The following is a 13,464-nucleotide window of genomic DNA, read 5'->3' as shown; positions in this document are numbered from 1 at the left end:
GTATAGTACAGTATATCAATGATCATAATCATCACAGTCTAGAAGTTTTTTGTTGGGTTTTCCTTTGTTCCTGCACGAATACCAACCCTCGGTCTTTACATATGGGGATTAACTTTCAGCGACCTGGAAATCCGGCTGTTAAACTTTTGCAAGGAGGTTGTGGTAACAGTTGCTGATGGTAGGGGCGGAAGCACCACCCACCAAGTCGATGCACATTCAGTTCTATGCAGTTTTCTCTTGGTCACAGTCTGGTATAGCATGCGTTTATTTTTCTGTCCTGCCATTCAACTGTCACTTCTGTGTTTAAATATATTTGTATTTTTTTTTTTTTATACTTTGCATATATTGATAAATTGAAACATTTCAACATGTTTTTCTCTGTCTCACAAATGATATAATCACTTATTCTTGCTACATAGCCATATTGACTCGTTTTAGCCTGTAGTATAAGTTTTGGAGCCTGTCTCCTTAAATCATTTTACTTTTTCATATTTACGCAAGCCCAGCAACTATCTCTTTGGTATTTGTTTCATGTATTCTGTTTTCTTTATTCATGTAACTGTATAGAGTTGGAGGGATAGCTTCCAACTCTCGATGCCATCTATTCTATTTTTAGACATCTCCCAGCCTCGTTTAAGAACTTCCTTTGATGTTCTTTTCCTCCTTGTTCTGAAATGCCTGTTCATGAACAAAATGTTTTTTATTTTTGACTACACAATTTCTTAGAATGTTGTAATGTATTAGTCTTTCAGATGTTGTGTAATTGAGAGGATTGAGACAAGGCAGGTTTTCATGTTTCCAGGCGAGGGTTTCGTATTCAGTCATACAAGGATACTACTTGCCTAAACCTAGCAAGTTTTCCCCCCCTCTCCCTGAATATGGAGGTTGATGTTGCAAGATCTTTGACAGTGCTTTTGGTCCTGACTAGCTCTCCAGGACCAGTGGGAGTTCCTGTCTACGATTCCTGTCTTGTCTCTTGCCCCGTCTTTGTGGTGGGGAGGGGGGTTGTCGAAGGCTTCCCTTCTGAATGTCGTTCTTGGCCTCCTGAGCAGTGTATGATTTTGCCAAGAGGAAGCATCAGAGGAGGGAGAAGGTGCCGTCTTGGAAGGGGTTTTCTCTTCCTTCAATGGCTGCTTCTCAGTCTCCTTCTGGTTCCTTCTATTCCCAGTCTTTCTCTAGTTGCTTCTTCCATGGAAGATTTTTCCTTTCCCATTCTTCCATAGCTTCGTCTTTGGAAGTTTCAGGCGAAGGGCCAGGAGATAATATCTCTCTGGCTGCCCCTGCTCTCTCAAGGAGGGGGAAGTTTCCCCCCTGTGAGGGGAGAGGCAACGCCATCTTGTTCTGTTTTAGGTTCAGAGGCTCAAAAGATGGCTGGCACCTGGGCTTCTATAGGCCTTCCAGGAGTACCAACCTACGGTGGCCTATTGTCCCATTTCGTGTCATCTGCCTTGACAGTTGACAAGCCCTGCTGCTCTCCCCTTGACTGTACTAGTGATGCCACATCAGCCCTTGGTGTACCCTGACCAGTGTTCACCTCTTCGTAGACTTATGGTTCCGGAATCTGGATCTGTTGGCAATGTATCACCCCAGAGCTTTGGAACCCCTTTTGTGGTGGTGGCTTCTCCCCCGCTCAGTCGGCAGCGTATCCCTCACAGAGCTTTGGACCCCCCACAGCAGTGGTGACTTTTACAGGCAGTCCCCAGTTATCGGCAGCATTGGTTATTGGCGATCCGGTTTTACGGCACTTGTCTAGTGACGACGATAACCAAATTTTCGACACCGATTCCCGGTTATCATTGCTGATAACCAGTTATCAGCACTGATCGCTGGTTATCGGCAGTGCTGATCACTGGTTATCGGCGCCGATAACTGGTGCTATTATCAGTGCTATTATCACCGATTTTCAGTTAGCGGCGATTTTTGGTTATCATCACGCTGTTGGGAATGGAACCCCGCCGATAACCGGGGACTGCCTGTACTTAGGATCCATCTTCTGACGATCTCCTGATGCAGTGGTTGACAGAGTCGACATCATTTTTTGAGAGAAGTTCACCCTTGTTGTGAAGAAGCAGCGTCGCAAGTCCCTGTCTCCGTCTTTACCTCCATCGTCTTCCTTCTCTTCTTCTCCGTCTTCTCCCGACCACGGCTGTAGTTCTCCTGCTCCAGCTCGCAGCTTTCTTGTTGGTGAGGGGATGTCATGTACAGCCACTTCTCATCCATCAGTTTTTCACTCCAAGCAGAGATCGGCGACCAGGAAATCTACAGCAGTGTCGTCTTACCTTGATCCCCCCGCTTATGTTCGTAGGAAGGATGACAAGGCTCCAATTAAGGACTCCTGTGTAGGGAATGCTTCGGAAGTTCAGCCGTTTCCTTCTGGGTCTCGCTATTATATGACGGATGTGAGAGATTTTGCATGGCCTCAGATGTGTTTCCAGCCTAGGCCATTGTCGCCCCGTCGCTTGCAAGTCCATGACCTTATCTCTGTCATTCCAGAACTCCTCCCTGTTCACGCTCTCCCAGGAGGCCCTCTGATCGTCGTTCCAGCTCCCACAAATGTGTCCTGTCGCATGTCCGCGTCCTTGAAGACACATGTACGTGCAGTTAGTTCACTCCAGTCGGCCATTCAGCCTCACTCCTCAGCATCTTATCATCTCTCATGTTCTTCTTCTCCTAGGAGAAATCGAGTTTGCACGGCTGTGGACGTGATAGCATGGATGTACGGCCGTATATCAACATACAGCCGTCGCACACGGTGGTGTGGTAGTTGTCTCAGGATGGCGTGCCCGGGAACGGACCATCAACCTTGCTAATGCGGAGGTTTGGGAAGAGAACAGGATGTTCTATGGTCATGCCACGTTGAAGCACCGATTCCTGTCCAGTCACTGTCTCATTCACTTCTGTTGGGCGAAGAGCTTTGATAGAACCACTGTGGACTTTTAGAAAGGTGACAACCCACATGCAAGTTCATCAACAGCAAGTCTGTGCAATGCCTTTTGATCACTTACGTGTTTTCGCTTGATCACCTGGTAATGACCAATGGACATTACCATAGTAACAGCCAGCGGACATTACCAAACCATCTTCATACAAGCGAATGGGATCATTCTACCAACTTTTACGTCCTTCATAACGTAAGTTGATGGGGGTCTTTTTCATTGGTAGCAGTCAGCCTCCATTTTCAGTCAACATCCACTTAACTGAACAAACAGCCAGTGAATTCAAACAAATGGATCGTTCTCCCAGAAGTTTCTGACATAGTTACGACTACATCAGTCGTTTTCATCTTAGTATTCAACATCTTTTTCATTACGCCTACAACCAAATGAATGACTTCATGCTATCATACCTATACAGACATCATTGTGGGAATAGATGGTCTTTTTATTGTGTTCAGCCAGAAACTTCAACATTTTTCAGGTAGGAAGAAATCTCTATTTCATCATTCACATTCGAACATTGACTCTTGATTGTTCCCACACTAATATTAACCTTCAACTCCTTGAGCCAAGGTAGTTAAAGTTCATCAGCACAGATTTCTTCTGATTCCTGTTTGTTTTCGACTGCAGGTTGGTTTTGTTTACAGTGAAGTTTCAGTAGAACCATACCTACCTACACTTCCGAAACAAGATTCAATCAATTCTGATTGCAAAGTTTTTTACTTGTGAGATTGGAATTATTTTCTATCTCCGTAGATCTACAGATCAGGCCTACTCCTTGGTACAACAGCCTCAGTGTTCTCTTCTGCAGTACTCTTCTTAACAGAAGGACAAAGAATAATTCTTGAAGATGGAAAGGGAGGTCATGGTCTTCAACAAGGTCTCCCCATTCCTTCCCATCTCCACTTACGAGAAATGAAGCTACCCTTAGTCTCAAGTGGGACATGGAGTGGATAAGTGAATGGTGTAGTTGGTGGGGTATGAGGTTGAACTCAATTAAAACAAAAAAACACTGTTGATTAGTAGATCTTGTACAGACTTTCCACCCCATCCTCCCTGTCAGGTGGATGGGACTCTGCTGAATGAATCTGAAGCTTTAACTATTCTAGGTGTAACTTTTGACTCATGTCTTATTGTTAAGAAACATCTGATGAAAGTCCCAGCAAATGCTGCATGAAAGTTAAGTATTGTACGAAAGACCTCATAAATTTATAACAGTGATAAAATCAGTGCAAGTTGTTTTAGGTCATTTGTCCTTCCTTTACTAGAATACTGTTCTCCAGTATGGATGTCTGCTTCTGCCAGGGATTTCTTGTAGATGGCATGGTTCATGGTGGTAGGTTTCTATTTCCTAACATAGCAGTTATGACCTGGACCATCGATGGATGGTCTCGTTTGTCAATGTTTCACAAGTTGTATTTTAACAGATGTCATTTACATTCTCAATTGATCCCTGATCCCCTTTCCCTGCTGAGAGCAACCAGATTTGCTGAACAGCAACACCAATAGGCAGTGAATGTGCCCTGCTGGAGAACTTCTCAGTTCCAGAGGTCCTTTATTCCTCACACCGTTGGACTGTGGAACAGTCTCCTTGAGGATGCTGTGCAATTGGAACTTCAAAAGTCAAGAGAAGATACACTGCATTAGTACCCTAATACTATTCTCCTTGCATTTTAATGCATTTTTATCTTATTAATTTATTTCTTTTTAAATAAGCGAAATCTCCTCTTTCTGTATTCCCCTTACTTCATCTTACTTCTTCCTAATGAACACCATATTCTTTGGAAGCTTGAATTTCAAGTCAGTGGCCCCTGTGGGCTAGTTCCATATGAATAGGGTTCATCTATTGAATAATAATGATAATAACCAGTGTAGAGTTAATGTAGGTCTTTGGTTCACCACTGAAACTACTTTCCTTAGTTTTTACTGTTTCTTGGGGGTTGAATACTCCACAAATATAGTCAAGCATCTTGTTAAGTAATGGCTCATCTTGCTGTACTTGGGTGCCTCAAAAAATTTATCAGTGTTTTTCATGGGACAAACCTTCTCTAGGTTCTTCCCTGTCGAGGCCCCCTTGGCTGGTCTCTGCTTTCTTTGTCTGTTGAAATTATGATTGTCCTAGGTTACAACTGCCTCTTTATCCCAGGCAAGTGTTAGCAGGCTCTCTTGGATTTCTTTTGATTCTCCAGCTGTCTTTGGAGGTCAAGCATTACTTCACTGAACATGAGCGTGAAGGTGACTTATTGATATTGGATCTTCATAACCAAAACCTTTTCTCTGCCAAATAGCATATGATTGGTGGAGGGTTTACAACAGTCTTGGTCCTGTTGTGGTTCTGTGCTTGGAAGCAGAAGCAGCTCTAGGCAAATATTATGGTGTTCTCAGCTCCATATCATGAAACTCCATGAGTTCCATTTGAATAGAACTGTAGTTTTCTTTCAGCTGCAAAAGTTTTATGTTTCAGAGATTTTATTCACACTTACAAAATAGATTGTATGGTTAATGATTTTTGGTGAAACAGATAGGTATGTGTATATTAAAATTCCCTTCAGGTAAGATCATCCATGATTATGTTATAAGGATTATTTAATGTATTTCTTTTCCTAGAAGTCTTGATAATCCTTGCCCTTTTGTTTAGGATTAAAAACTTTCATATATCATTTCAGAGGATTTTAATAAGTTGTAAGATGTAATTCTTGCTGAGAGATTGATATGCAGTGGAATTCCGTGACAATATTGTCTTTCTTTTTTTGTCAGACATGCTAGCCACAGATCCAGTTCCTGAAGACATTGGTGCAGTTCCTTCTCCAGAGTCTCTCAAAAACAAAGTTATTGTACGTGGCAAAAAACCCAAGGGTAAGTCAGTCTCTCAGAAATTCTTTGTGTGTTTTGTGTGGAGTATTTTCTTATTAATTTCCCTAGCTTTTTAATATATACTGTAATAGAAAATGGGTTTTTGCACTTATTCAGAGGTATATACTTTACTGTGATGCTGTAAAATTAGTCGTCTTTGAATAATGTACAATATCTGTATTTGTGACTGACTTGTTATTTCATAACAAATATTGCAACTGCTTTTGTTCAGGTTCAGAAATAGAGGAAGATGATGAGGATGATGATGATGATCAAGACAAGATTGACTATATTGATAGTGATGATGGTGCCTCACAGTCCAAGAAGGTAGGACTTGTTCATTGTTTTCCTTTTATTTTTTATTATTTATAAAATATAAAACTTTTAATGCTTACCTTAGTGTCTTCTCAAGCAGAGCAAAAATCTCGTTCTTTCCATGGATATGCCCTTTTGTAAAAGCTTCGAAAAGCAGTATTTTCTTTGCTAATTATGGAATGGCTTTATGATATTGTACTTCCTTCCTCTAATCTCAGCTGTTGTTTGTTTTACTTTTTGATTTTGAAGTACCTTAGTTTGAAAAATACATCATAAGTTTTTTATTTTTATAGTAGAAATTAGTACTCATACACTCATGACATACCTGGTAGAAAAGAACTGAAGGTATTAGAAAGTTGGGAGTTTAATAGTTTTTCACATTAGAATACAGTATTTGCTTTTGAAGTGTAGGTAGTAGACTAGAAATTGTTAGTTTGAGTTCATTATAGGGGTTGTGGGTTTAGATATTGAAAGTAAAATGAGATGGATTGACTTGACTACATAAGATTTGCTTATTGGGTCATTTTATTGTTCTCAGGTACTGACTGTAAGTATGGATCGGGTGAGAACATATAATCATGAACAACTTCTCTATTTGTTTTAATACTTTAACAACACAGTAGTTGAGGAGTCAGGAATAATACGAAATGGCACACTCAAAATTAATGGTAGAGAAAAGATATTTCTTTTGCTAACTGATGCCAATATTTGTGCCTGCCATTACATTTTGCACAAAGACTAATGATATGACCATGACCTAGTAAAGTAAAAAATGACTTTTACTCATGCCTTCAAAGGACTTGCCTTTTTTCTGCACATGCATTTTGTCTATTGTGAAATAATTTGTTGTCCTTTTACTCATATAATGGTGTCAGTAGATTATTTTTAAGTTTCCTTATATGACTGGTTGTAACAGGCTTCAGTTTGGTTCACATTTATTATTTTAGAATCATTTTGAAAGTTTGGTGTTATGTTTTGATATTTTATGAATCTTTTTAATGGGTGTTAGCTGAATGAAGTCACATAGAAACATTTTTCTTCTTACATTTGTGGACCTAAATTAAGCTTTTAATTTGATTTTAAATACAATGAATAGAACTTTGTTTTTTGAAAAATGGATAACATTGGATACGTACCTGTTTAAAAAAATATGAATGATTTTTGTGTTCTGTTTACAGTATTTACAGATTAATTAAATTAAAAACCTTTTACCCTCTCAGTAAGCTACTTCAGTGTGAATTACATTTTGCTGTTGCCTGGTTGCTTAGTATACTTGAATACAGGTGTTCATAGTTGATTTATCAAATTTATTTTATTATGATTTATTTTATCATTAGCAAGTGATTTTTTTTCTCAAAACCAAAGTTTGATTGCTAAATTTATGTGATATACATGTTTAAGTAGCTTATTTTGGTCTATTTAAATAAAGTTTAAACACTTTTATTCTAATGATAACAGCAGCCTTGTTAAAGGAAGACATACCTACATGCTTAAAGTGTTTTTTGCTCTGTGTAGAAGATACTAATATCAGTTCAAGTATGTTGCCATTTACAGATTTTATGATGTAGTATATTCTAACTAAATATTGGTTGATTTGTGGATTGTTGTTTATATTTAATTATTCTTCCTTAGAAAAATATCTTAGATTTAAAATGTGTGAAGAATTCTTTTGAAGTGGAGATAACTGTTTGGAAAGCTATATTGTATGAATTAGTATCTGAATGGTGATGCTTTTGAGTAAGCTGTAGTTGGATACCTTACTAAATATTACTATTTATATTGTAGGTGTTAAAAGGAAATCAGCTATAGTTATAGATAAGCTTTCAAAAGATTAGTGACAAGAATGAAGTGAGATAAAATTGTATAGTACAGGTGCAAAGTGAGATGTGAAATTGTTGTAAATGGTTGAGAAATACAATAATAGCACCAATTGTTTCATCACAACCCCATTAATTATATACTGCTGTATTTCTGTGGACAAGGGAATCCCAGGACACATCTTGTACCAGTCAAGATTGAGAGGCCACTACTGCATGTGCTTGGTCCTATATGTGGCTTAACATCCATCGCACTGTTAATTTTTGTGTGACTGTTGTAAAGTCAGGACTGTTGCTCTTCCCAGGAATTCAGTTTTTTTAGTGTTTTACCGGTGCATTCATTATTTTCATTCATTATTTTACTGTATCTGTATTTTTATTTCCTAAGTGTCTTTGAGTGATATGTGTAAGTTTTAGTAATTATAATCGTGTTACATTAGGCATTGAGTATGATACCCTCCCCCTTGGTTATGGTGAGCATGTCTTAATACTGTTTGTTTTCTCAGTTTTTTTTTATTTCTTGCTCTTTTATACTTCTCAGTTCATTCATTATTCTGTTGTATTCATTGGGCTAGGTGGCTTTGTTAGTGCCTTTACGATTCAGTGCTGCAGTTTATCCTTGGTTGCCTTAGTTTTTGTTTTACTTGTTCTTAAGTTTTCATAGTTTGTGTTTTACCTGTTCTTCAGCTTTCAGTTTTGATGCTTTGTATGCCCAGTAACCAGAAATACATGGTAATATTGTGAGAATCTAATTACATTTATGAACTTGACACTTTTTTTCCTTTTCACTCATTATTTAACTTTATACCAATGAAGTGCTTTAAGGAGCGTGGGCCTGTGAGAATCATTTTTGAGTTAGGTGTTACTGTGCTACATGTGCTTCCATTTTTTGCCTTTCCACACCATAGTGTGTTTGTCAGGGATCTGTCTTGGGGAGTTGGTAGTTTGTTCATCTCAACAATGGATAAGGATCCAGATCTCTTGTTTTTGTGTCTTAAGCAGAAATGCCTTCTTTAGCTAATGTATTAGATGTGCCATGGATCATTGATTCCTTTTTCACCAAAGATTCTGCGGAGGCTTATAAAATATGACACAGTGAACAGCATTCAAGATACAGAATTTGTACCAAGTACAAACAAAAAACAAATAGCTAAAAGAAGCAAAAATAAAGGTTAATGGAGAACTGAAATATTTTGACAAAGCAGAACTTTGACTATACCTACCAAACCACCTACAATGCAAAACTTGCTCAAGGATGGCCATGCAGAAATTAGCCACAGTGACTATAAATATTATAAAAAGTTTGCCACAGTGGCCATGAATATACTGTACTTATTGTCGATCAATTTTTTATACAACTAAGTAGAATTGTGAAACACCAAAATATATCAACTATGGTCAAAATCATAGTGTATAATCAAAGGTGTTTTTATATTATTTGTACATTAATGAACTACAAATACAGCAAAAAAGGACAGAAATGACAATTAAGGAAGCAAAACTACCTGAAAGCAAGAGGCTTCAATAACCTTTCTAAGAAACCAACACACACAACAGTGACTGGACAAAAGACCTTCAAGAGCAAGTAGCACCAAAAGGTGAACTCCTTTTGTCCAGCATATCGCTTATCATCTCCCTTCCTTGCCAGATGCCCAGACTCTTGAGCTTTCTTTGTTGCTACAGTGATTTTTGCTGATCCCCTGATGTATATTAATTTCCTATCTTCTTGTCACTCCACTCATTTATCTGAGTATCTTCATATCCCCTTCATATAATTTATTTTTTTCTATTTTTTGTAGTGTTGCTGCTTCTAGCCCTTATAACATAGCAAGCCTGAATGTCACCTTATGTAACTTGCTGTCCAGCTTGATAAAGACACCCATGTTCAGAGCAAGTCTGACACCCCTTTCCAATTATTCTATCTGGCTCAAAGTTGATGGTTAACCTCTTTCAACCACTTTCACCATCTCATCCACTGCATCTGTTACCAGGCCTAAATAATCGAAGATTCCCACGATGTTCACTTCTCCCAGCATAATCGTAATTTTTCAATCATCATCCATCCCATTATGTTATACAGTGAACCCCTGCCCATTAGCGGTTCCGGATTCGCGGCTTCTCCTATTCACGGATTTCTCTGCGGAACATTTATACACATTATTTGCAGAAAATTTACCTGTTCGTGGTTTTTTTTTAGAGAATTATTCACAAATTACTGTATTTTCATATAATTTTTGTGACTGCTCTTTTTGTGATAAAACTATTAAAATATTCAGGTATAACCATTTTTAGAGGTTTTTTAGTGTTTTGAAATATCAAAATAGCCAGTTATAAGCATTTTTAGAGGGGTTTTAAGTATTCGTGGATTTAAGCTATTCGGGTGGGTTTAGTGGTACGCATCCCCCGCAAATAGGGGGGTGTCGACTGTATATTCAACTCGTATCCATCCCATTCTCTTTCATGCACAGCTCGACCTACTGTACTTAGATTTCTCTCTAGTTCCTGTAATCAAAACGATGTCACCACCATAGAATATAAATGAAGGTAGCTCCTTTATGTCCTCGGCCATTACATACAGCATGATAGTGACTGCCAATCATCCCTGCAGAGCTTCTCATGCTGGTTACATCTCTGTACATTTCACTAATTAATTGATAACAGTAATTCATTATATTTATTATACCAAATTTATAAATTCTTCAAGACATGGATAGTTTCAGGAGAAATTCAAAGTCTGGTAATATAATAAAATCATATAGGTGTATGCTCACAGCATGTTAATGGCAGCATTTCCCAATAGTCAGTTACTTCACAGCTTCATCCTTCAGTTCCTGAAGGTGGAGGCCTAGAAACTTATCTGTGTAGGTACTAGAATAGCTTTTGACAAAATCAGTATTGAATGGGACAATCAGTGATACCTCATTCTTCAAACTTCATCACTTGGACAACGTTTTTTCACAATATTTCTTTATCATTTGTAATATTTATAATCAACTACAAAATTTGTGATACAGATACAATCTCTGTGTGCTACCTAAATTTATGCACCAGTATTGTTAATGAGAGATTTTAATGCCTGCAGTGCTTTTGTGGGAAATGAATGATCAATCTGTAGGTGCTGGTGGTTCACAGGTTAAAATTTTGCTTATGGTAAAATGATAATGTGTTAAACATCTATTTCTGGATCGGGGTCCCGTGTCAGCCGGTGAAATAATCCATTCAGCACTTATTTCTAGGTAATTCCGTTGCTAGATACCAGAGAAAAGCTAAATGTAAAGCTGGGGTTACTACCCCAGAGCGAGCTCAAGAAATGGAGTCGATATGGTAAAGGGTGAGATTGTCACAATCACGGGACCCTGCCCTATAAAGATTCCCAATGTCAAAAGTCCCAACGAGAGAGGTGCTGATACAAGCCCATGCACTACTCGCGGACTGTACACAAGGCAGTACTAGCCGCATTCCATTTTAGCACGCGATTTCGTTCACACGTAATTTCGTTGTGATCCTTATTTTGTGCTCTATTTTGGCATTTTTATGGCATCCTCGCAAGGTTCTTCTTCAACAACTTGAGTACCAGTGTTTTATTGTTTTTTAGGCGATTGAGGCTCCTTATTTTCCTTTAGTTTAATAATTAAAGGGATTTATAACGCCCGTCTCGATCTCTCACGGCGTCTCTCGACCTCTCTTGGTCTTGGGTCGGCATGTTTGTTTTGTGTTACTTATTAGTATCCCTTTTTATTTGGGATATTTTACCAATTAATGATTCCTAACTTTAGTGGGTTTGATTAGTTTTATGTTTGTTCTGTACCCCTTTACTACGAGAAGTGCTGTTTAGCGTTTAGGCTACGAGCTATCCCCTCGGGCCCATTCACTTTTTATCATGGTTTCATTACGAGAGTGATGTTTAGCGTTTAGGCTACGAGCTACCCCCTCGGGCCCATTCGCTTTTTATCATGGCTTCATTACGAGAGTGATGTTTAGCGTTTAGGCTATGAACTACCCCCTCGGGCCCATTCGCTTTTTATCATGGCTTCATTACGAGAAGTGCTGTTTAGCGTTTAGGCTACGAGCTACCCCCTCGAGCCCATTCGCTTATTTTCATGGCCTCATTATGCCTTAATTTTGTCCCTCACTTCTCTTAGCCTTTGGGGATCTTATTTTCATTGGTACTGTTACGGTTTTTACTTTGTTTTTACTTTGTTTTTATAATTTTGTTTATTTTGTGAATTTTGTGTTCCCTTTCTGGTCAAGTGCTGTCTTGCTGTTTAGGCTACGTGGTTCCCCCTCGGGCCTATTCGCTTATTATTTTGGCTTTATTTTGCCTTGTTTTAGACTCACTTCTCTAAGCTTATGGGAATATGATTTTCATTGGTACATTTAAGTTTTGACCTTGTGCTCGGATGCTTTTGAATTTTGTTAATTTTGGGTACTTTTATTTAACTGGAGGTCGGCTATTTCCCTTCACGTTCATGTCGTGTTGGGCCTGCCTATCCTCCTACATGTACCTTATAGAAAATTTTGTTTTATTATGCATTATTTGAGTTATTAGTTAGCCTTTACCCCTCTCCTAGGCTTCCTTCCTTTGCATCGCCTCAGTTAGGTTAGCCTAGGGGTTGGCTATAACACTTTTTCCTCTGGGAAAAATCGTTGGGAGGGACGATCTCGATCTGTACGTATGAGTTTCATGTCTGTGATCTCGTTCTGTACATATATGTTTTATGTCTGGTGCTTCCCTTTGTTTGGTTTTGGCTTGGATATATTGCCTACGTCCACCCTCTCCCTGTTTCGGCTTTTCACTTAGGCTAATGTTCCTAATAAGATAAGCTGGAATAGCGATTGTTTACCTGCGTAGCCTATCCTAGTTCAATCCCTCTTTGGGTTGCTTACCAATGGTGACCGGGAGTGCTCTCCCCACTCCTGTTCACACTTCTTTTACCGACTATATATATATTATTTTGTGGTATCGAGAATCCCCTTCGCTCCCTTTTATCCTTTGTTCTCTCTCTCCCCGTGGTTTGTTTTCAAGGTTTGTTAACTTTCCAAGGCTTGAGAGCAATTTATCCTTATTTTGTGCTGTAGCCTACATCCCCTCCTCTGCATTGATTGGTTGTCCTCGGTGTGTCTGACCTTATCGGTTGGCACTCCACCTGGACCTGGAGGTGACCGGGAGTGCTCTCCCCACTCATGTTCACACTCTTTTTTACCTTTCTTTGCTCTCCTGGCCGTCAGAGGTTTTTGCCCTTCCTCTCGTTTTCTCTCGCTCTTGTCGTGCAACACAGCTCACATAGCGAGGGGATCTATGAGAATCTCTGGGCGCCTTGGGAGTGCTGTCCCACCCCTGGTCGCTACTTTGGGTTACCAGCCTCCTGGCCTATCCTTCCCCCTTCCTTTTACGTCGACTGTTTCCCTTCGTGGTGCTTCCTACATGTTCGCACCTCACTGTTGGGATCTCATACGAGACCAGTTAGCGTTTTCCACCTAACTGTCTTCTGTTTTATTTACTTTCAGCGTTCCCCCTCCATTTTGCTACTACCTGTTCGGTG

General features: G+C 39.2%; 1 protein-coding gene across 47 annotated transcripts in view; it reads left to right on the top strand.

The window, feature by feature from the left end:
* LOC136837145 (1-phosphatidylinositol 4,5-bisphosphate phosphodiesterase delta-4-like) overlaps positions 1–13,464 on the top strand; it is a 377,469-nt gene that overhangs the window by 254,701 nt on the left and 109,304 nt on the right. For all 47 annotated transcript variants that reach the window (XM_067101787.1, XM_067101785.1, XM_067101771.1 and 44 more), the window contains 2 exons: positions 5,694–5,792; positions 6,022–6,116. In XM_067101787.1, the coding sequence (XP_066957888.1) occupies positions 5,694–5,792; positions 6,022–6,116 (194 nt within the window). The remainder of the gene's footprint in view (positions 1–5,693; positions 5,793–6,021; positions 6,117–13,464) is intronic.

The sequence above is a fragment of the Macrobrachium rosenbergii genome, chromosome 58 (genome assembly GCF_040412425.1).
Source record: "Macrobrachium rosenbergii isolate ZJJX-2024 chromosome 58, ASM4041242v1, whole genome shotgun sequence".
NCBI classification, from domain to species: domain Eukaryota; kingdom Metazoa; phylum Arthropoda; class Malacostraca; order Decapoda; family Palaemonidae; genus Macrobrachium; species Macrobrachium rosenbergii.
This window is presented reverse-complemented; position numbering and strand designations above follow the sequence as displayed.